At 39.8% G+C, this 25,553-nt stretch overlaps 1 protein-coding gene across 1 annotated transcript in view; it reads right to left on the bottom strand.

The window, feature by feature from the left end:
- LOC137501885 (uncharacterized) overlaps positions 1–25,553 on the bottom strand; it is a 51,608-nt gene that overhangs the window by 10,240 nt on the left and 15,815 nt on the right. The window contains exon 3 of the mRNA XM_068229026.1: positions 6,076–6,180. Coding sequence (XP_068085127.1) covers positions 6,076–6,180 — 105 coding nt within the window. The remainder of the gene's footprint in view (positions 1–6,075; positions 6,181–25,553) is intronic.

Raw genomic sequence — 25,553 nt, forward strand, 5'->3', positions numbered from 1 at the left:
AGTATTTTGTAGGCTGGCTGTCCAACGCTATTCCTTGACTGACCAATCACTATTTTGCAATGAAGTCCTGTGCCAATAAGCACTTTGATACCTCTGGGTTTGTTGAATGTTGGATTGGCAACATGAATGTCCGAGCAATTACCTTCTCCATCCCTCTGAGGGTAGAGGCGGTAGAACACCCTCACGGTAACCCCTGCATCTCTTAAGAGGCAACTAAAAGCGCCCCATGGGCTCTTAACTTGGGAATGTGGGTTGGCAACCACACGGCCAATAGCTGAGTCCTGGAATTGCTTCCAGGCTCCTCACTTTCATATATCCCATCTGACCTCCCTTGATCAACTCTTGGTCTTCCCCGATCCTGACGTTACTAGGTTCCTTGTCTTTCTTTAACTGATAACTTCATTTTTCGAGGTGATGGACCCCTTCCATTTTTTCCTCTGATTAGCGCTGATTCTGCTCTAACGTGGTGAATTCCATTGATGCGAATGCTTCTCTCTGTGCTAAACAACTCAAGCCTTTCAAACACATTTGACTGTGACCCTGGATCTAACAGGGCTAGACATGCTTTCTTTTTGTTTGCGATTGGATACAATCAGCATTTAGCCTTCAGAAATCACGCATACCACAACTCACACCAGTGTTCAACAGGCAGAGACCTTATGACGACTGAAGAACCTAACAGTTATGCACTTCGATCATCATTGTCACCGTATTGCATTTATATCCCGTGTTTCTATCTTTTAAACACATTTATGTGCCCGATGAGAAGGTCGTAAATATTATCTAGAAAAGCATTTTGTATGAGACTTATATTCGCGGGCCACCTTAATATAACTACTTTCATCCTTCAGAAATAGACACAGAGCTAGTTTTACGTAAGAATCTTCATTCAATGGGTATTTTGAGAAACTGGTTGCAATTTAAAAAAGTATGACTCCACACAAATGACGGCTTGATTGTGTTGCCATCATAACTTAATTGCTTTGATTTTTTTCCTTTCATTTTAGTTTCATATTTAAAGTATTTTTATTCTGTAGCAATTACATGTATGACTGTGTTCCGCCAGAAACTTCAAAAGGTCTTCCAGGGTGAGCATTTATTTCAGATGATACCCTCTCCTGTCAATCACTCTGCTGAACAAAATCTAAATTACAATGTGCCTGTACTGCATGGGCAGCTTCATTGTTTTTAATGAAGTCATGTGATTTTTGATTTAGAAGTGGAGCCATCTTGGAGGTTTGGATTTATTCTTCTTTGAATCTGCAAGAACAACTTTTCGAAATGAGTCTATAATAATCATTTGATTGTTGTTCATCTTCTTCTTCCTCCTCCTCCTCCTCCTCCTCTTAGGCTGCGTTTGTCCCATAGTGTGGCAGGGTCCGCTTTCTTGACTTTGTTTCTCCACTTGGCATGATCATATGCTTGGTCAGGGTCTGTACAAACAAATTCCAAGTATTTATGTCATTTTCCTCAGAAATCTTAAATCCCTAGACCACTTTTTACATTCTGCTCTGAGGCACGCCTATCAAATATTGTTTTTGGATGTTTGTTAACTGCTCATCATTATGGGTGGTTGCTTCAAACCTGTTCTGAAAGAAGGGCCACTCAGTGAATTCTATTGAATTTGGGTAGTTTAATTTCAGTCAACTTCTGAATTGTCGATTGTGGGTTCCTGTAACTTTCTGATTATGAATGGTGCAACTAGCTTCTTGAGTGAGTGCGCTACCACGTTCCGTTAAAGGTCCTGTGCTTTGTCAATGACCGCCTGTAATGATGCAACTGTTTTAAAATAAACTGCTTCATTCACCTTTATATTCCTTCTGAAGTATTTCTGCCATGGAAGCATTGATTTCCATATCTTCTATTTTGTTTGTGAGTGCTCAAAACTATTCACCGGGCGAGTTGGCCGTGCGATTAGGGACGCGCGGCTGTGAGCTTGCATCCGGGTGATAATGGGTTCAAATCCCACTGTCAGCAGCCCTGAAGATGGTTTCCCATTTTCACACCAGGAAAATGCTGGGGCTGTACCTCAATTAAGGCCACGGTTGCTTCCTTCCCATTCCTAGGCCTTTCCTATCCCATCGTCACCATAAGACCTCTGTGTCGGTGCGACGTAAAGCATACAGCAAAATAAAAAAACTTTCATTGACTTCTGCTTTAGATTTTAACATATCTTTAGGTAAAGAATTTGCTATTCGTGTTGAGGAAAGCTTTCCTCTGCCATACGCTTGTATTAATTCTGCGAGAAGAGAGATTCTTAAAGCGAGGTTTTCCCGAAGGTTGTGTGAACTGAACGCTTATAGAGTACATTAAAAAATGACAAGCTTTCAAAGCGAATAATTATCACAGAAATAATGTTTGGACTTACAGTGAAACTCTGTTAAGTTTTTCAAGGGACTGCAAAAAAAAAAAAAAAGTCTTAAGCAGGAAACTCCTTAAAAAGGGTAATGCCCAAAAACTTATTCTGTACTTTGAAATACATGTGAAACACATAGCCAACAGATTTCCTTGTTTGTGAACAATACCGAAATAGGCCAATATATAAGAGCTGCTAACAGAAAGCCACAATATAAAAATTCGATTATCATGACAATATTTTTAGAGATAAAGTAAAATAATTGAACATATCGTATTATAAATATATTTTACTTAATTTTACCCCGTGGCAAGATTCTCCCTTCAAAACTAGAGACATATCCGGAATAAGCCAGTAAAAAAGTGCGAATTCATCGAATTTAAAAACGTTGCAAGGTTTGCTTATTTTAGCAGGCAGAACCATTTCCTTCCACGTTTCCCTTTCCTCCGCACACACACTCTCTGCTTCGCCACAAATTGTTTTGTTAACGATGCCGGCTCGATTTTTAAAGCGGTCCAGCCACCAGTTCGACGCGGTTAAAGGTACCCTTAATTTGCATGCAATTTTTCGGCTTTCTCCTTCAACAATAGTCCCACTGAAAGGTATGATTAAACTTTGCTGCTGTTTAAACCATATTAGCAGAGCTTGTTCTATTTCATCGTACTTTTCAGATTTAACTTCCTTGCAATTTGCTAAAGTATTCCCTGCAGAAGCAAAGATCTCTTCTTTCTTCGCTATAATGCCGTTCAAAGTAGACGGCGGCATCCCCAGCTCCTTTGCCAAAGCAACACGGGACAGTGTAGATGACTCCACTTTCCTTATAATCTCCACTTTGTCGATTATTGTTAGTGCATTTCACTTGATCTCTTTCCTCTGAGTTCCGCTCATTTTCACTTAAAACGTTTGTACATTGATATTACAAGTACAACTACCTTCGTGACTCCTATTCATACTAATTACGACACTACACTATGCATGGCAATCCATAGCTTAGGTTTACAAGACGCAAAGACAAGGCGTGTACTACAGTTTGTTAGCATGTGCTTTCTATCTTCCTCACACCCCCGACACCTGCTTCAAGGATAACGGCAGCAAATGGGAAATCTGACAACTTATTCTTAGAGATTCTTAGAACCTAGGCCTAAATCGCCCCTGCATTCCTAATGGTTGTCACAGCAACGGGTGTAGTTTCTGGCTGTTTCGCAAGTACCGCATGGCCAAGCCAGTATTGAGTTTATTTTCCCGCTCCAATCCCCTTCATGTTATAGGTAATGAAGAAAAGAAACACAGGTTCGAAGTTGCAGAAGTGAGTGCATGCAAAAGTATCTGGGGTATTACGTGGGAGTGTTAAAGGCGCAGTAGCAACGCTAGCACATCTAAACATAAACAGTTTCTTTCCCCGCAAGAATTTTATTTAATGTGTCCTCATCCTTGTGCTGCGTTCTAATAATGCAATGTAATAATTACGAGTGACATGATAATACTATGTTTAGCTCGTACGATGGTAAAATTAAAAATAACTTTCAATTTTATGCCAACACGTGGTATTGCAATAACTCTGTGTGCCTCCCACCAACACCCAGTTGACTATCAACATTCGTTCAACTTCATAGACGATCGGGATCTTTTGGCCGGCTGTTTGGTGGCATGTGTATCCGCTGGCTGCTGGCAAGTCTGCTGTTTCCTGCATAAAGTCGGGAAGCTGTTTTTGTTCACCTCATTAATAATGGACAAGGAAAATCTTATCAGTTTAGTTCAAAAACGTAATTTTCTCTACGCCAAGACCCATAAGTATTATTGCAACAATATAAGAGAGAATGCCTGGAAGGAAATAAGGAAATGAAAAATTAAACAGCTTAGAATATTCAATTTTGTGGTAGGGTAACAATAATGCTGTGGAAAAATAAACTTTATGGTTTTTAATTAATGTTTAGGCCACCTCGATTAACGACTTCACCCTGTCGCGGCCCGCAAATTGTTGCATTAAAGTTTTATCAAACCATCCATTGCGTGCTTTATGTTTCCCCGTTCGATTCTATTTCGCTAGATGGAACGGTGGAGTGAAAATTTCGACTGATGGGTTCGATTCGATTCCACAAGGTGAGAGTGAGCATCTGGTGTCCGTGTTGTCATAGCGTGACGTCGTATGGCCGCACAGGTTCCGTGACACCAGAGACACACAGCGAGCGCGCGAACAGTCTAACACAGGGTGCAACTTGCGCGGAGACTGGAGGGTGCCAACCATGGGCTGCTTTGAGCGGACATTTTCTATCTCAAGGGGCTCTAAAATCTGAACTGTTTAACTGGGAAATAAGTTTACAACAGAACACTTTAAACGGGAAAAATATACATATATCTTAATGCAACTGATCAAGGGACCAAGAATATCACACTTCTTATGCGGGAATTTCTTAACCGAGTTTCACTGAATTCAATTTGGCAATTCACTTACCCCTTTTCAAATTTATTTTTTAATCTACTGTCTTGGAGGACAATGATTTCTTGATACTCTCTAAATGATTTAATGATGTCTCCTCGTGCACGCTGAATTGAGTCTTGCTTGTGTGTTCTTTTGCCAATAAATCAACTTACTGAGCCATAGGTTGGATGCCTATGTATTATAACCTGCTCTTCATAGTCTTTCAAACTTTACTGCATCTGACCACCATCTGTTTCTCTAACCATTAGGCTCTCCTTTTTCTTTACAAAAAACACATACATATATATGCACGAGCTGCAACAGTCTGTTCAGTTTAATTTGAGTCTGGAATATTTCCTAGCTAGTAATCTAAACTGAGAACAATCGACTAGTTTAACATCCTACATCCAGCATCATAATATACAATTTCACACACAGCTTACTGTAAGTATTTCCAGTGCTTAACACTACGGCTTACAATACTATAGGTTGAGCTTACTAATAGCTTAGCATTACAAGTGATAATAAATTCAAGTTCAACAACAACAACAACAACAACAACAACAACAACAACAACAACAACAACAACAGGAGTACAACAAGCAATTCAATGGAAAGAAAATATTACAAGAACTACCAGTTTAACATTCTAAATCCAGCAGAAAATCACAAATTCAGTGTCCACCATTCACAGCTGTTCACTTTACACTAGCACTAATGATCTTAAATGTCTAGATACCGGAAGGGAATCTATCAAAGACTGCTGCAGGTAATTTATTCCAACCCTTAGGGTCCTGTTTACAAAGGAAAACTTGCCCACAGTGTGTATGCCCTTCTCTGGCCCTAATTTTATGCTTGTGATCATTTCTCGATAAGTACGAGTGAGGTTCCAACCTATTCCTAATAGTACTCCAGGCAGCCCTTCCCATATAGCTCTTTCTTTCCATGGAATTGCTTGTTGTCCTCTTGTTTTTGTTGCTGTTGTGTAATTATGTTTTAACTTTACTTTATTATCACACTACTGAAAGTGACCATTGCCACCGGGATATTTTCCAATTACGATGTATTTGTTAATAATAATAATAATAATAATAATAATAATAAATAAAAAAGAATTAAATAAATGATAAGTGTGTTACAGTATGTTAGAATTAAGATGTATATAGTGACAGCATTTTCTGTTATCCAGTTCACTGGCAGAAAATACCTCCACAGCATCTGACAGTTAAACCTGCAGCAGATCTAGGGTTAAATGAAAAATCTTATTATTAATAAACATGTAACTCAATGTGATTGTTACCTGACACATTTCAGTGCAATAGCACTTCTGCAGACAGCCCGAACAGATCACCTCAGCCCGCCGGCCGCACACTGCGCACGGGAAATCATCACCATCTACTTCATTCTGAAATGATCAATTATCCTGCCTGTAGTTAACAGATCTGAGCACTATTTGAGCATATAAATTTAAGCAAAATCAAATTTGTGGAACTCCTTAATGATTCTTAAACACAATCTGAACATAAGTGTGTGTATTTTCAACCAAAGGCCCAGGAAACTCATGAAAATCATTTTTTTTTTAATTAATTCAGTTAGATTTTGTGTAGAAGAGTGGAATGCCAGAATCTGAATGTAAAAATCTCTATTAGCTTGCGAGATATGAAGATCGTAAGTTTTGGGTAGAGGACAGCATGACGCCACATCACTGTTGCCTTACGACAGGAAATCGCGTGCCACCTTCGTCTGTCTATGACTACTTCTCACTGTCAGCAAATTGTTTGGCAGGAATAATCACATTCAGAAAAGTGAAGCCTTATAAATTTGAACCAAGTGCACCACATCTCGACTAGAAAACAAACCACCGGCATCTGTTATTTTGGAAAGACAGGGAAACACAGACTGGTGTAAGTGTGGACATGTGAAGCGATGCCCACTGCTGCTGAAAGTTTCTGCTATAAAGAGTGAAACAATAAATGAAATGCATGGAAGCGTGACGTGTATTGCTTGCACGAAGACTTGTCTAATGTGTTAAATACAAGTACTGCACGTTGTCTTCATATGGCTAAAATGAATATTCCCGATGTGAGGGAAAGACTGGCAACGAAAATCAATGCTCTGGTGATCCATAACCTTTCAGCAGTTTGTGTACTGGGTCAATTCATGGACTCCTTTAGGAAGAGAGAAGTTATACCTTCTTGTGTAGTGAAGGCAATCCAAGAACAGTATCTCCAAGAAGGAGGTACATACGTAGGATTCAAGGCTGCCAAGCAGCAAGAACTAGAATGCTTTAATTAATAACAAATTTAAAAGCATCTTTTGCTACCACTTTTTCCACATCTGTGTTGCACATCGATCTGGCCCCGTTTTACAGCTGGATGCCCTTCCTGATGCCAACCGCATATGGAGGGATGTAATCACTATCGCGTGTTTCTGTGGTGGTTGGTAGTATAGCGTGTTGTCTGAATATGAAGAGGAAAGTGTTGGGACAAACACGAACACCCAGTCCCAGAGCCAGAAGAATTAATCAGACGCGATTAAACTCCCAGACCCGGCCGGGAATCAAACCAGCTGACCATTCAGCCAAGGAGTCTGACAACAGATTTGAAAGTATTATTAGAATATTTCAAATTACTTCATAATATATGTAGATGCACACTTGCAACAGGAACAGATTTCATTTCCCTCGTATTTAGTGCAGGCTCAGAACCTGTTTTTAACATCTTTTCTATTTTATCTCAGCAGTTCGGCTTTATATTAAAAATCAATACTTCATAGCCCTGATCTCTGAAATGTGTACAGCATACAAAACTATGTCGGGTTGGTGACAAATTAGCGTGACTATATTTTTATAGCCAAGCTCTTTATTTCTCTGGAGATTTCTCTCGATTGGGAAATTTGCGAAAAGCTACACCTTCCTCCTTTAAAGGTTTCGAAGTGCTTGTGTGGTTGCAACCATACAGAACACAGTAAACCATGTTTTCACTTAGGTATCGTTTACCGTAGTTAAATATGTCGAACCAACAATTGCACTGCCTGAGTCTGCTACACCTAAAGCGCGCAGGAGGCGGCTCGCCAGCAGTGACATCACTCGCTCAAGTGCTGTGCCCATTTTCTGGTTATATCTCCTTGACAATGTAAAATAATGCAACAGGGTTTCCAGCAAACTGATTAAAATTTAATCTTACATTCAATGAGTTAACAAAATAAAAATCCAAATTAAGTTGCCTGGGCCTTTAATTCCTATTCCTTAACTACAGCAGACATGGGCAAAGGATACATGCTATGAAACAGTAGTGTGTGTATAATCAATCTTCACTGCTAAAAAAGAAAAAATATTGGAATATTGTTAAATCATCAAGTCTTTATGGTTGACCCACATGCGCGAATGGTTATCCACATCCGCAACTGGTTATCCATGGATATTTGAAGTATTTAACTACAGTATACTACAGAGATAAGTTTTAGTAAGGTTGAACCTTTTCATTACAAATTGCAAGTTGTATAAGATGTTATCTACAACATTTATTCAATAGTGGTAGCAGTTTCGACATAAATGTCATCATCAGCCTAAATCATACAAATGACACAAATTAAGCAAGTACATATTAATTAATATTGCCGTGGTGACATATCAGCACGTTAGTTTGCACCTCATTTTCACAGGTCAAACTTCTCAGCACGCTGTTCCAAGGCTTCTTTAAATCTTCCCGATTGGACTGAGAAATTCTAGATCACCTGTATTACCCCAAAGACAAGAATGGAAGGACAAACAACTACCGTATTTAAACGATACCATTTTATACTAAACAATTTTATATATGTCTCAGTGTAAATTGATGTTTTTTGGGTTATCCTTATACCATTCCATAATTATATATTCCAAAGCACAGTTGAGTAGCAGTGGTGACAAGCAATCTCCCTGTCTTAAACCAGTCCTATGAGGAATGGCTTAGAAAATTACCCTCTGAACTTTACTTTTCATTGTATGTTAGTTAGGGCGAGTTCAATCAGTTTGATTAGTTTCGGGTGCAGTCCAAAATTTCTTAATATTTTCAATATTGAAGGTCTATGAATACAGTCATTTGCCTTCTTAAAGTCTACAAACGTTATTGTGAGAGGTTTGTTTTGTTTTCTGTAATATGCCATACCTAATTTTAATGTGAGTATTGGTTCTGCACAGTTTCTCCAAGATCTGAAGCCTCCTGGTATTCACCTAATTCTTGCTCTGATTGTTTTTTAATTCTGCCATACATAATTCTAGTAAATATTTTGTATGTAGAGTCCAAGTACAGTAGCTATCTGGATTGCTACTTTTTTGCTAGTAGCTTTACGTCGCACCGACACAGATGGGTCTTATGGCAACAATGGGATAGGAAAGGGCTTGGAGTTGGAAGGAAGCGGCCGTGGCCTTAAGGTACAGCCCCAGCATTTGTCTTGTGTGAAAATGGGAAACCACAGAAAACCATTTTTATCTGGATGTCTTATCTCCTTTTTTGTGAAGCGAGTGGATGATAGCTGTTATCCAGTGTTCGGGAAAATGTTCTGTTGTCCATATTTTCGATAGAGCCATGTGTAGGGAGATTCGAACTCTGTCACTGGCATATTTGCAGATTTCTGCAAAAACATGATCTTCTCCGTATGCCTTGTAGGTTTTCATCTCCTCGACTTCTGTTTCCACCTCTTGGAATGTTGGGGGGTTTAAAGTACTCAGGTTTGATTTTTACTGTGGCATCTGTGTTCATTTTTGAAAGTTCTTCCAAACTCTTCACAGTTCAAAAGTTTATTGAATGCTTTTGCCATAATTTTGGCGTTTTCCTTATTAGTGTGCGCCATTTTTCAATCTTCATTTTTCAACATTAATGTAGGGGGTTGAATTTCTTTAGTTGTCTACCAAGGATTTTATAGTAATCTCTAGAATAGGTTTTATGGTAGTTTCTTTCTACCAAGGTAATTATATCTTTCCGAAATTGTCTCTTAATTTTTCTAATAGTTTGGGTGAATTTTTTCCTAATATTTTTTAGATTGACTGCATTTTCTTCTGTTTTGTGAATTTGAAATTTTAACCAAGCCTGGTGTCTTTCTTCATGACATTTGTCACATTCTCGTGTATTAATATTATGAAACTAGCATATATCTAGGGTATGTTAGCCGGGCAGTATGTAAAAACGGCAGGGCAGTACACCCATTAAAAAGGTCCTAGGGAGAAATCTGAGCAGCAAGTGCATGTAACTTAATGCTGATTCATCTGTCAGATGGAGACTTTAAGCATTGATCAGTTCCCTTGGTGTAATTCAACAGGAATAGGTTATGTGCCAACCTCTGGTCTCATTATCTTCCTGGCCGCCGACTCGCAGCGAGCACATTGCATCTCCAGCAAGAATGAAGACAAGTCCATGTTCATTAATTTCCACTCTCGAATGTAAGATGCACTGCTGTCCCTTTTTAGCAATAAAGCAGACCAACGGTCTGGCGAGGAAGAACAAGAGGCCTGTACGCCACTCTGAGGCAGCTGATGTGAGGACTTGCGTCCCCAGACCCCACTTTGCTTGCCGTGAAAATAAACTTTTGTCCTCTCTCCAACACAGAATGCATTACTGTGTAGATTAATGTGGCAACGTTCGCTATCATCCGAACCATGCCATGCTGGATCTATAGCTTATCATTGGTGACTCCACAGCTGAATGCCGTATAATGGTAGCAGACAACAATTCCTGGCCATTCTTTGGCATATCTTGAGTCCGATGTAATCATTGCCAAACGCCGTCCGACTCATTGGCTGAACGGTCAGCGTACTGGCCTTCGGTTCAGAGGGTCACGGGTTCGATTCCCGGCCAGGTCGGGGATTTTAACCTAATTGGTTAATTCCTACGGCACGGGGTCTGGGTGTATGTGTTGTCTTCACCATCATTTCATCCTCATTACGACGCGCAGGTTGCCTACAGGAGTCAAATAGAAAGACCTGCACCTGGCGAGCCGAACCCGTCCTGGGATATCCCAGCACTAAAAGCCATACGACATTTCATTTCATTTCCAAATGCCAATTTGACCTTGTTAAATGCTGCCCTACCCATTTTGATGCAGCAGTGAATTTCGTGTGTAGGATTAAAGTTGTCTGAAATGAAGCATCCCAGGTAATTAAAAGTGTAAGTGTTGAATTTCTTTAATATCCACTGATTTTACACTGCTTTAATGGGAGTCTTTTACAGTTTTCTGTACTATCATATCCAATACCATATTCTTCAGTTATTTTTCTGAAATCCTTTGGGAAACTTTACAATACACAACTTCCTTCTTGCCTGGTAAATGCTGATTAATCTGCATTCGTTACAATCCCAAAATACCCTGGGTTGATATTCATATATGGTTTGCACAAATTTTTGAACCTGAATGTAAGTAAAATCTGAACATGCAGTAACTCTTCTTTCTGGAATTCTATTATGAATTATCTTATAATAATAGAAATGCTACAGGTTACCATTTGCTACATGTAGGCAATGTACATAGATGTATAGAAAAGTTAAAAGACAGGTTGTGAGTTTCACAAATAGGAAAAATTCTCTCAATTACTGCGCTGATGGGGTGAAAGTACCTTTTGGGGATCATTGTATGTACATGGGTGTTAATGCAAGGAAAGACCTTCATTGGGGTAATCACATAAATATTTTTGTTAATAAAGGGTACAGATCTCTGCACATGGTTATGAAAGTATTTAGGGGTTGTAGTAAGGATGTAAAGGAGAGGGCATTGGTAAGACCCCAACTAGAGTATGGTTCCAGTGTATGGGACCCTCACCAGGATTACTTTATTCAAGAACTGGAAAAAATCCAAAGAAAAGCTGCTCGATTTGTTCTAGGTGATTTCCGGCAAAAGAGTAGAGTTACAAAAATGTTGCAAAGTTTGGGCTGGGAAGACTTGGGAGAAAGGAGACAAGGTGCTTAATTAAGTGGTATGTTCCGAGCTGTCAGTGGAGAGATGGCGTGGGACGACATCAGTAGACGAATATTTATTTATTTATTTTTTTTAATTTTTTTTTTGCTAGTTGCTTTACGTCGCACCGAAACAGATAGGTCTTATGGCAACGATGGGACAGGGAAGGGCTAGGGGTGGGAAGGAAGCGGCCGTGGCCTTAATTAAGATACAGCCCCAGCATTTGCCTGGTGTGAAAATGGGAAACCACGGAAAACCATTTTCAGGGTTGCCGACAGTGGGGTTCGAACCTACGAATAATTTTGAGTGTTGTCTTTAAAAGTAGGAAAGATCACAGTATGAAGAAAAAGTTGGAATTCAAGAGGACAAATTGGGGCAAATATTCATTTATAAAAAGGGGAGTTAGGGATTGGAATAACTTACCAAGAGAGATGTTCAATAATTTTCCAATTTCTTTGCGATCATTTAAGAAAAGGCTAGGAAAACAACAGGTAGGGAATCTGCCACCTGGGCGACTGCCCTAAATGCAGATAAGTAGTGACTGATTTGAAGAGCATCGCAGCAAAAGTCGAGTCACTTATCGAGTGCTAAGAAAACCTGGATCATTAGTACTGGCCGACAAAACAAAAATATCCAATTGATAAATATTTCACCAAGTATTGAATGATGGAAATATAAAAGATTAAATCTAAAGGAATAATTATTTTATTAAAGCAAAAATGTGTCAAAAGTCTTCACCAGCAAGGATTGAACCCAGGACCGTTGGACACAAAGCCTTCGCACTACACAGTCAGCTATATTTGCTTGCCTGCCCATTACATGGTTGACACAACCTTTGAGTTCCCAGGGTAGGGAGGTATCCAGAGTATCAGAGAATTTACGGGCCCTTCACAGTGTATCGCATAAGCCTATTCCCTAACACTGCAGTTAACGACACAGTTGTTAATAATACATATGGCCGGTTTCACCAAGCTTCGTTTATGAATTTGACGACTGTTTAACTTTGACGATTCGTTTATCGTCCATTTTTTCGTTTCTTCAATGTCTGTTTACTTTGACGATCGTCAAACGCACCATCAATTTTGACGCGCCGATTTTCGACCTTCAAATATGACGATTCGTTTAAAATGGTGTATCCGTGTTGTAAACATTGCAGTGTTCAATAGTAGTTGGAAATTATAGATCTCTTTTAAAATGTTTTAAGCGTTCCGACATTTTACAGGAAGTGTTAAAGCATTTCACAGAACGTTATTTAGAAGATCATGAATGTGGGAGACAACTTTGATGCTGAATTACTGTATATAGTATTATTGGAAAATCTGGGACCTGAACGTGCAATTTCTGACCGTAATGATCATTTCTTCTCAATGGATGACTTCAATTTTGTAACTAGGTACAGACTTTCCAAGAGAGTAGTACTGAAACTTTTAGAGCAAATTGAAAATAGACTGGAATATCCTACTAATAGAAACCGTCCGTTAACACCGATACAACAACTACTTTTAACTCTACGTTTTTATGCTACTGGTACTTTTCAATTGGTACTAGCAGATGTGAATAGTGTATCTAAATCAACAATTTGTCGCTATATTAGAAAAGTTTCCGAAGCAATTGGTTCCTTGAGACCCCTGTATGTGAATTTTCCTGAAGGTGACGAAGCTCGTTCAGTTATTCGCGATTTTATTTGATAAGCAACTTCCCTGGAGTAATAGGTGCCATCGACTGCACACATATACCTATACTGTCTCCTGGTGGACATAATGCAGAAGTTTTCCGCAACAGAAAGTCCTATTTCTCAATTAATGTACAGACTGTTTGTGATGCTGATTTACTAATAAGGAATATTGTTGCTAGATGGCCTGGTCGGTTCATGACAGTTTTATTTTTGATAATTCTGAAATAAGAATGAAATTTGAGACGGGAAGAATCCAAGACGGACATCTCCTAGGAGATAATGGATATCGGCTAACACGTTTTCTACTTACGCCATTCTTAAATCCACGAAATCAAGGCGAGGAAAACTACAACATAGCGCATATTAAGACAAGAAACACTGTTGAACGACAATATGGATTATGGAAAAGGAGATTTCCGGCCTTATCACTGGGTTTAAAAACAACAGTAACAACATCTTTGTCTGTCATAGTGGCTACCGCTGTGCTACATAATATTGCTATGCAAACAAAGGAAGATGAACCCCCGGAAGATGAAGTACTCCATCACTATCTAGAAGAAAAAAGACGACTTAACAGGAATTATTTAGTCTTTGAGGAAATTAATGTAGGCCTACCTGGCTTAGCTAATCAAGATGGTCCTCCAGTTGTTAATCGGAACAGAATCGTTGAAAACCATTTCCGTTAAGACACTACTTTAAAAGTGGAATACATTTAAAACACACAAGTTCTGTATCACTAATATTACAAAAACAAGCACACACTTTATTGTTTTCTATAGCATATAACAGGCAATATTTAATGCGACTGTATGTTTGTTACTAATAGGTCATTGGTTAATAATGTTACTTAAGTTTATAGGTTAATACATTCGTAGATCATTATTACGTTATTATTATTATTATTATTATTATTATTATTATTATTATTATTAAATTTAGTCTATTGTTTCTTCAAATAAAAGGAAAGTTTTGCCTCTAGCACTGCACTTCTCTCAGTTTTTCATTTTCTTGCTTAATTTTTTCGGTTTCTTTTTTCATGTGTATTAAGGCGAGTTCTTCGTTATGCCTTAATTGCAGCATGTTTAATTCTTGCTTGCAGAGATCCCTTCTTGCTTCTGACAATTCAATAACTTTTTCATGAGCTTTCAATGCTTCTGATTTCTTTGTCTTCTTAAAAGAAGGCCGGTTTCTTGATGCCCACGATATATTGCTACCGCTAGTTGATGGTGGAAGGTCATGGATTGTATTCGGGACCGTTTCTTCACTGATAGGAATAAGGATCTCTGTACTAGGTTCTTCTTCAAACGTCACCAGTACATTGCATGTTTCAATAGTGTTGCTACTGGATGCGGTTAGGCCTATGTATGCAGAGTCGCTATCCAAGTTGTTGGGAAGAGGCTCTACTTGGTCCCTGATTATTTCTAGGAGTTGTGATGATGTTTGATCTAATGAAGGGGTTACAGCAACTCCACCTCCAGTTTTAAACATATTCACCTTATTCTGGCATTTTTTTTTGCTTAGCCCTTCTTTTGAAGTTGTCATAAAACATTTTCAGTTGTTTCACTGACCTCTTACAAACAAATTCATGAGAATTAAAACAATTTGCAAGTTCTCTTTATCACGCAACGTTATGCCATCGGTTTTCTTGTTTTCGATTGTCTCCTTTCGGCAACAAGACTCACGAACAAACTCTTCTCGTCTTCAGAGAATTTGGATCCTCTCTTCTTTGACGAAATATTATTATTATCTTCCATTTTTGAGACCACTCTTACAACAGAAAATTAAATTACAAAACAAGTCTATTTTTAACCACGGCTCAGTACTTTAATTATTAATCGAGAAATGGCAATCCGAACGTACGATAAAACTCGATATATCGCGATATAACGTCGTTTTGAAATGCGAGATCGTGTCAAAATAAACGGAGCGTCTATTCCAGCTCACTAGTGATGATGAAATGTAAAAGCTTTTGACGAAGCGTCAAAAAGGAACGGGTCGTCATTTTTGACAGCCGTCAAGCATATTATGACAAAGCTTGGTGAAACCGGCCATTAATCTTAAGAAATTTTTTTTATTATATACACTTCTAAATATGATGTTCAGTAGTATTTAAAAAAAAATATTTTAAGCCAACATTGGAGCACTTTAATCAATCGATATACATGTAAGTCTTAAGAGTATTAGTGATAAATTTGGCTTATGTTTCTTCTTCTGCTCCCAGAACTTCATTCTTTCCGACCTGGCTGCCCTTTCGTCAGTTATGGTGTACAGTTTGTGTGTAAAAGTTTTCAGTTTAAGTCTCAAGTCTTTGTTTCTCAGGATCCTCTTCTCTTCTCGGTCTTCAGTTTGCCGCATTGTCAAGCCTAACTCATCTAAATCATATTGGACTTCTTTGAACCACTTATTCTTGGTTTTATTTTTCCAAAAGTAGTTGAATAGATCGTTTTCTCAGTACTCTGGTTTCTGGTAGTCTTGATATGTGGCAGAAAAATGCAACCCTCCTTTTCCGCATTGTGTCTATTATTGACTCAGTTTCCTGGTATATAACTTCATTAGGTAATAATCACCATTGTCCATCTACTTTGTGTTTTTTGTTTATGATTGTTCTAAAGATTCTTCTTTCTATCTTTTGTATATATCTGTTGTTGATTTGGTATTCAAATTGAATAGTGTTTCACTGGCAGAGGTTGCTTCAGGTTTAATAACGGAGTTGTAGTGTTTGAATTTTACATTTATCGAGAGAGATTTCTTCTTGTAGGTTGACCTACCAAGACGCATGGCTAGTGCATACTGAATGATGAGCCCAATTTAGCACACTGGGGCAAAACGCTGGCAACCAAGAATGAGTTAGCTAGAAAATTTATAATATCCAATAACGGACCAACTACATTGGTATTATAAATTTACTCATTCGGGACAAATATTTCAGGTTCCCTATGGAAATCAACATCTATATCATCTGATGGCCAGGCAAGTATCAATTTTTGAAAATGAGAAAGTTTATCATAGTGCACTGCCATTGCCGGTGGCTCCAAGTAGCGTACGCTGTGCCTCAACCCCCCGGCTCCTACAGTCTGCAGATGATACAGCCATCCTGCACTCCACCCCCTCCCATACTCAGTCCAAACCATTAACCGAACCATTGAACATTACCTTGAGACCTTCATCTCCTGGTGCGACCGGTGGCACCCGAAACTCAACCCTGATAAAATCCAACCCATCCTTTTCCGACGCAACTGCGGCAAATCCAGCACCACTCGCAATCCCGACCACCTCAACCTCAAAGTACGGGACACCCGCATCTGCATCCAATGCACCTAAAAATACCTTGGCATCCTTTCTGACCAGCACCTAACCTTCCGTCCCCACTTCCAACACCTCAAATCCAACACTGCCAACAGTGCCTGACTGGCCGGCACATAACTAAATACAACCCTAACCTCCATCATCCCATCCTTTCCATAGAAGGACGCACCGTACGCCACAATGGCCTCTGGCTCCCATTCCACTATCACACCTCGGACCTCCACAACATCTTTCTCTTCCCAAAACTAGACACCTACATCCTCACCCAATCCTAGCGCACCTACCGACAAGCCCTCGACCAAGACCACCCCTCCCTAAACCACCACCTCAACGGCCTACCTCCCGTGACCACATATTTCATCCAAACACCTTTTCATCTACACCGATCCATTCCCCCCACCAAATGCCTCCCTGAGGTGTGTGATTAAACCACCTCCCAATGTTCAGCCCCCACCTCCCCACTCACACCAGCTACCATCCCCCAATAGCAATAGTAGAATACTCTATACCCTTGGGAATTCTCACACCTACCCTTATCATTCTCCCTGCAATAGTCATGATCTCTCTCTCTGCATCAGATGTCCTCCCGCCCTGCGTGCTCATCAGTAATGCAGTAACAATCTCAACACAGAACATAAGAAATAAATACCGGTGTAGAAACTAACACTCCTATTTATAACAATTCTTTCATTGCAACCAAAGTGTTTAAACAAACTTCGCAGCTATGTTGAGAAATAGAGTAAAGTATGTAGAATCTGCAAATAAATGTGGTGTTTGAAAATTGTCTTTTATTTATTTGTATTTTATTTTCAACATTGTAACCAAACAATACTGTATATAACTACATTGCAACTTTATATGTATTATTTATTTTCTTTTTACATAACCAAACAATCCTGTATATAACAGTCTTGCATATACAAGGAGTGTTTTTTTAAGTAAGGGTCATTTTGTTGTAGACACTAGTAGTTTGCGCGTGTGTCGCAACAAGTTTGACTCGCCCGCCCCATGCCAAACATTGAGAAAGCTACGCAGAGCGATACAAAACAAAAGATGCGGTGGGCTGACAAAGGGAATTGACCTTCTCCACGACAATGAGAGCCCTCACACTGCAGCTCAGACCCGAGGTTTGACACTTTCGGCTGGGAAGTTTTAGCGCACCCACCCTACAGCCCTTACCTTGCACCGAGTGATTACCATCTGTTCCGCCACATCATACATCACCTCACTTACAACCACTACAATGATGACAACAAAGTGAAAACGGCCGTGAACTCTTGGTTATCGGAGCAGGCAGCAAGTTTCTATGAAGACGGTATTCAAAACTTAGTTGTAAGTATGATAAGTGTTTAAACAAACTTCGCAGCTATGTTGAGAAATAGAGTAAAGTATGTAGAATCTGCAAATAAATGTGGTGTTTGAAAATTGTCTTTTGTTGTGTAGTTATTTTCAAACGGCCCTTATTTATTTATTTATTTTCTTTTTACATTGTAACCAAACAATCTTGTATATAACTTCACAGCATCCAAATATGAATTTTTTAAATGTATTTATTTTATTTTCTACACAGTAGCAAAATCAGTATTAATTGTGATTTTATTTGAAGAAAAAAAAAGTAGCATCTGTATATATTGTAATATATTGCACGACCACATTGTAAACAAATATGTATTATTTTCAAATTACTTTTGCAGTAGAAACTAATTGTACTGTAAAATGTAATATGCTCTAGCTCAACCTGTATATAACCACTAAACTAGTAACTCTTGTATATATTGTATTGTAGAATATTGTAATGAACTCTGTATAGTGCATTGTTAACCTGTTAATGAACCTCTCATCCAGACAATAGTAATCTCAACTGTATAATATAAATTGTAACCAATTAAAGGAAATAAAGCAATAAGAGGTAAAAAATCCCCTCCTTACCTTCCTCAACCAAGTCAAACCTCAACACCCATCACCCTACCCCTGTAAACCCCCAAACCCGCCAAATCTCCTGGCCCGCTCCTCGCCCCTCCAGCAGGGATATGAAAACCTCTCAGTTGAACTGAATTGGCCTCCACGGCAGGCACTAGCCATGCGTCTTGGTAGGTGTGCTACTTACCAACTGATGAGCCCAAATTAGCACACTGGGGTGAAACGCAGGCAACCAGGAACGAATTAACTGGAAAATTTATAATGGCCAATAACAGACCAACTATATTGGTATTAATACCAGTCTTTACCATATCCATCCAGCAACCAACTATACTTTGGCAACTCTCTCGTAGGCTCCATCCTTATCACGTGTCTGAACCACTGTAGCCTGTATGGACTGACTAGTCAACAATAGAGATGTCTTAATCCCAGCTTTCTGCATCACACTTCATTTCTTAAGGCTGAGCAATCAAAAAATTAAACTTTGTTTTTATCCTTAATCTCTCGTATAGGTCTCTGTAGCATATTGTATGCTCTTTTGCCGAGGACATGGCTTCAAAGTGGCTATTTTGAGGGTTAAAGGTACATACATCAAGATGAAACTAATAATCGGAAGATATCGTCATTTTTGTGCAACAACCCCTGTAATAGTACCACCACCACCACCACCACCACCACCACCACCACCACCACCACCTCCTTGTTTATTTAATTTTTTACAACTTGCTTTATGTTGGACCGACTGAGACAGGTCTTATGGCGACGATGGGATAGGGAAGGCCTAGGAGTGGGAAGGAATCGGCTGTGGCCTTAATTAAGGACCAGCCCCAGCATTTGCCTGGTGTGAAAATAGGAAGCCACAGAAAACCATCTTCAGGGCTGCCGACAGTGGGGCTCGAATCCACTACCTCCCAGAAGCAAGCTCACAGCTGTGCGCCCCTAACCGCACGGCCAACTTGCCGTTTAAAATTCTCCAATAGTCAACACTGTCAAACAGCACACCATTCTATCCATCCTGACCATTATACCCTCGTCTACCCTGCAAGAGTAAACTAACTAAACTAACCCAGTGTTCTCCTTAGGGCCTTTCTAATAGGCACGTCGCCCTGTTTTACAGCCCATCCTGCTAGCATAACCTAGATATGTTCTAGTTGCATAATATTAATACATTTGAGTCAATGGGTGTTCCAAAAAATATATAAATACTGTAAAACCATTTATTTAAATGAAAAATCTTCATTATTGTCAGCATAATTCCATCAATTACTTTGGAGTTTAAATGTTTAGCTTGATTATCACTCAGTATCATGCGCAAGCAGATGTCTGGATTAGCGTGGAATTGCATGCGAGCACTCTATTCCACTTGGCACTCCACAGCAACAGGAGTGGTGATTCTCTGTGTTACATCACTACTAACAAGCAGTAGAACACTAGAAGTTCAAAATAATCTGTTCATGATAACACTAAAATAGTTCAAATTTGTAATGTTTACCTGCCTGATATTATTAATGTCCTAAGTGGAATAAATTGAAATGTTATATTCATTTTTTATGTAGTATTTCCTGCCTGGCTACTCATTCCTGCCACCCGTCTAAAATTTCTGGAGAGAACGCTGTAACCCAACAGAGAAACTGATACAAAAGATTTCCAGTGGGAAATTACATATGTCTCTGCATTATCATTTTGCAACCAGCTGTAGGTATATAATGTTTCAGATGATGATGATTATGACTGTTGTTTAAAGGGGCCTAATAGCTAGGTCATAGGCCTTTAATGGTACGAGGGGCAACGAAATGAAACAATAATTAAAACTTAAAAATGTACCCACTGGTTAAAATATAAAATGAATTATAACAAAATGACCATGAATCCAGAACAATCAGTGGATCCAATTTACAAGACTTTCTTTTCTGAGATGACCTGTTATAAAAAGGGGCCCAAAATCCAGGTCACTGGCCCCTCATAATAATCCTAATCACTGGTATAGCAAAACCATGGTGTTCCTCCTATAGTGGTACAAACCACAGGTAACGTAGACTCATGGTGTTCCTTACATAGGGGTACTAATCAGAGGTAACGCAGACCCGTGGTGTTCTTCATATAATGGTTCTACTCATAGGTAACACAGACCCATTCTGAATACATGGGAACCAACACATTCCAGTGCACCATACGGCACCTTGTCTTGTATGGCCATTAGTCCGCACAGCCGAGTGCCCACCCCTACGCCTCTGTGGGTTACCCAGAATGGTACTAACACCACAGGCAATGCCCAGACCCGTAGTGTTCCTCACATAAGGGTAAGTAACGTAGATGCATGGCGTTCCTCACATGGTGGTACTAATCACAAGTAGTCTCTGGTTCTAATTTCATCATCTCTTGGTCGCCCCTTTTAGTAGTCTCTTACGACGGCAGGAGATACTGTGGATGTATTCTTTGTCTGTGTCCCCCACCGGCACGGGGTATGTTTCAGATGAGTGGCCAAACTACTTTGGGTGGAAGTAAACTGTTGACAACCAAAGAACAGACATGAGTTCTAAGGAAGCTTAAATGCAAATCAGAAGTTGAAAGCCAACTATCCAGTACGGTGGTAGCATTGCATTCTTCACTCTGTAGATCACAATTTAAATCCCTGTCAAGATCTCCAAGACTTAGTTTTCAGAACTGGAAAGAGTGAACACTACTATACAGAATATTCTAATGCCTAATTTAGACAATGCATGTCAGTGTACCAATGGCTGGAAGTGAGCAGCAATTCATACATATAAATAGGTTGGCTCAATCACTGCCACCACTGATCCCAAAGACCATCTCAGCGTCTAGCCTCGTGTAAACACTACTTTTATGAAATCCTTCAAGGCGACGTAGATATTGTACAAAATGGAAATTATATCTAATGTGAAGGATCTGGAGACACGATAAACACTGATACAATTAAGAAATTATACTGAGCGAGTTGGCTGCGTGGTTTGCGTCACGTAGCTATCTATGAACATGAATTCTGGAGATGGTGGATTTGAATCCCACCATCGGCAGCCCTGAAGATGATTTACCACTGTGTCCCATTTTTACAGCCACACAATGGCTGTGTACTTTAATTAAAGCCACAGCCACTTCTTTCCCAATTCTAGCCTTTTCTCCACCCTTATTAGCAAGAACCTCCCATGTGTCAGTGTGTTGTTAAATCAAAAGCAAAAATATTTAAATACAGGGTGGGTTTGATGTAGCTCCCTAGTTTTAAATGTCCATAAGTTTTTGTTAACGAATATTTTCAAAGAGAACAAGTTGTGGTCAGTTCTCAGGACCATGGTCCTGAGAACGTGTACCACACTAAAATTGCACATACGTTCCCGCATTGTTGACCAAATGACGTAAACGTATAGGAATGTCGCCAGCCCCGTGGTGTAGGGGTAGCGTGCCTGCCTTTTACCCGGAGGCCCCGGGTTCGATTCCTGGCCAGGTCAGGGATTTTTACTTAGACCTGAGGGCTGGTTCGAGGTCCACTCCATGATTAGAATTGAGGAACTATCTGACGGTGAGATGGCGTCCCCGGTCTAGAAAGCCAAGAATAACGGCCGAGAGGATTTGTCGTGCTGACCACACGACACCTCGTAATCTGCAGGCCTTCGGGCTGAGCAGCGGTCGCTTGGTAGGCCAAGGCCCTTCAAGGGCTGTAGTGCCAGGGGGAGGGGGTATAGGAATGTCATCAATTGACATCTGCAGGAAAATCTGAGGTACATTTCCAAGGACAACTCTGATTCTCTCCTCTAATTCGTTCAGAGTGCATAATTTTGATAACTTCTTCTTTGGCCTAACCTCACGAAAAGAAGTCACAAAGGGTATGTTGTTAAACCGATAGCTAAAACATTTAAATACAATTTGGAAATTAGTTCCTGAAGCTAAAAGAGCTGGGTATTCTCCAATTTCACTTTTGCTGGCAGTGCAACGCACATCTCAGTATCAGAACATATGGGAGTAGTGTAAACCTTCCACCGCGCCTAGTCTAGTCCCAGCTGGGGACTGGTTCTGAAATTAGCAGGGCCAGTCATTACTCTTCAGGGAACAGATTGGGATGGGGGCCTCAACCCCAACACAGCGCGTCCCAATGGCTGATATGGGAAATTCCTGTAGATATGCAGGGCAGGTGCGAATAAGGTTATACCAAATAAGCACCCGTGGATCAATTGAGGCAATCCACTGCCTTGTGGATAGGGTTTTGACTCAAAGGCTATGAGAGTAAACCCAGAAAGAAAATCAAGCAAGGACAAAGGCTGTAATGGAGCAGCCCTCTCACTGTCCTAGCTCCATCACAGGGTTAATTACCCGTATGGAGTGAATTTCAAAACAATTCACAGAAATATTAGATTTGAAGCCAGACGGATCACAAGACGATGAATTGGCGAGAAAGTGAATATGAGAATCGGAACGTGGCATATTACCTCTTTGACAGGCAAGGAAGTGGAAGTGGTAGAGGAGAAGTACAAACTCAAAATTCTCAGGATCAGCAAAGTGAGGAAAAGGGGAACAGGGGAGATGGAACTGGACCAGAGATATGTTCTGAGATATTCAGGAGTAGGTAAGAGAAGTAGAGCTAAAGAAGGAGTCAGAATTATCACAAGTGAACAATTAAGTAATAAAGTGGTGAACTGGAAGGTAGTAAGCCCAGGGATAATGAGATTAGATCTGGATAATAACCGAAAAGTTGCTCCCTTACAAATATATGCTCCTACTGAAGATAGTGATGAGATAGAAAAGGAGATATTTTACTCTGCCCTCCAGGAGATTGGACAAAGCTAGACATACCACAGAATCGGTAATGAGAGACTGGAATGCTAGAGTTGGAAATAAGACGAGTTCTGGTCGTGGAAGCTTGGGAAGGTATGGGGCAGAGAGAAGTCTGAACAGCAATAGGAAGAGAATGCTTGAGTTCTGCATAGTCATAGATAATGAAATGTGAATAGGGAATTCTTTCTTCCCTCATAAACAGATCCACCAAATTACCTTCGAGGCAATAAACAGAAATGTACAAAGTACAATAGACTACTACGTGTACACAAAAAATACCCAACACTGAACATCGTTTATTGGTAATGGAAACCCGGTTCAGATATATACGATAATCAACAAAAATGAATTATGCCAATGTGAAAGTATCTGCCTTAGAGGATATCTCCAAGTGACAGGAGTATGAGAATAAGTTGAGCAAAAAACTCATACAGAAGGAGCAAAACCACAGTGGTATGTGGGACGTGGAAGACAAATGGAAGGTGATGAAAGAGACGATTAACCAGGTAGCTACAGAGGTGTGCAGGATCAGCAGAGTCAAAGGAAATAGGTGACAGACAAGATGGTGAGGCGAAACAGTAAAGGAAGCGGTTGCAGCCAAGAAGAAAGCATGGGAAAGATATATGAACTCCAAAAGTGAGGAAGGCAAAGGAACTCAGAAATGCAGCAGAGAGAACAGTCAAGGAAGCTAAAAAGGAATCCTGGGAACAGTTCAGAAGGGAAATAGAAGAAAGTTACAAAGAAAACCAAAGAAAGTTCTGGCACGTGGTGAAAAGCTTGAAGAGAAAAAGGGGAAAGAAAATCAGAAACATTAAGGATAAAAATAACAGGCTGAAAACCAACATAAATGACATCCTGGAAGTGTGGTGCGAATATTACTCAGAAACCTTCAAGGAAAGCAATAGAATGGTGGGCATGACACCACCGGAAAAGGGTAACAGTGGAGAGAAGGAAAAGGAAGAAGGTATTAGTTTGAAGGAAGTGCATGAGGCAATTAAGGCAATCAAACCTGGTAAAGCAGCAGGCTGGGATAATATTCACCCAGAGTTTGTGAAAATTGGAGGAAGAGAACTAGAGAGATGGATCTGGGATCTCTTTCAAGTTAGTTTGGGACTTTGAGAAAATACCAGAAGATTGGGAGCGGAACATCATAGTTCCCATTCACAAGACGGGAAGCTCAACTGACTGTCATAATTACAGAGCGATATGCTTATCATTAGTTTTACAGAAGTTATATTCAAGTATAATAGAGAAGAGACTTAGCGAGTAAGTGGAGGAAGAACTGGAAGAAGACAGGCTGGATTTAGACCCCATCAGCAAACACAAGATTGGACCTTTTGTTTGAGAAATGCAGCAGAAAAGATCCTAAATCGGGAAGGAGAACCATTTGCAGCATTTATCGATTTGAAGTCGGCATTTGACAGAGTACCGAGAGAAGAGCTATGGACGGCTTTACAGAAGGCACATATTACCCCCAAACTGATTAGGGTGATTAAAAGTATATACAGGAGGGTTATAGGTATAGTGAGAATAAATGGTCAAACCTCAAAGGAATTTACTATGGAAAGAGGTGTCAAGCAAGGTGATGGGCTTAGTCCTCTACTCTTTATAATATTCATGGATCAAGTAATTAGACAATGAAAGAGGCGAACAAGTAAATGCAAAGTTGGAAATTTCAAGATGAGACCAGTGTGGATACAGGCACTAGTACGCAGATGATATCGCACTTTTGGCAACAGATAAAGATAAATTAGAGGGCAGTGATGGAATGGGGGTGCTGCACTCCAAGACAGGGAGATGGAAGTTAATGTTAGTAAAAGTAAAGTTATGCATCTTACTAGGAAAGAAAAAAAAGACCTTAACACTGAGTGGCAGAATGAGATTTTAGAACAGGTTCAGCAGTTTGAATATTTAGGCAGCATCATAACAGCAGATGGGAAAGTGGATTCTGAAATAAACCACAGAATCCATAAAGCTAACAATCTATATTATAATAATATTAGTAACACCATCATAGGAAAGAGAGAAGTTACTAGGAAAACAAAAATGAGAATATACTGATCAGCATACCTTCCAGTGCTGCATACGGATCTGAAAGCTGGACATTGCAGAGTCATTTAGAGAGCAGACTCACTGCCACAAAAATGAAGTATTTGTGTAAAACA

This window comes from Anabrus simplex, chromosome 8 (assembly GCF_040414725.1).
Source record: "Anabrus simplex isolate iqAnaSimp1 chromosome 8, ASM4041472v1, whole genome shotgun sequence".
In the NCBI taxonomy this organism is placed as follows: Eukaryota; Metazoa; Arthropoda; class Insecta; order Orthoptera; family Tettigoniidae; genus Anabrus; species Anabrus simplex.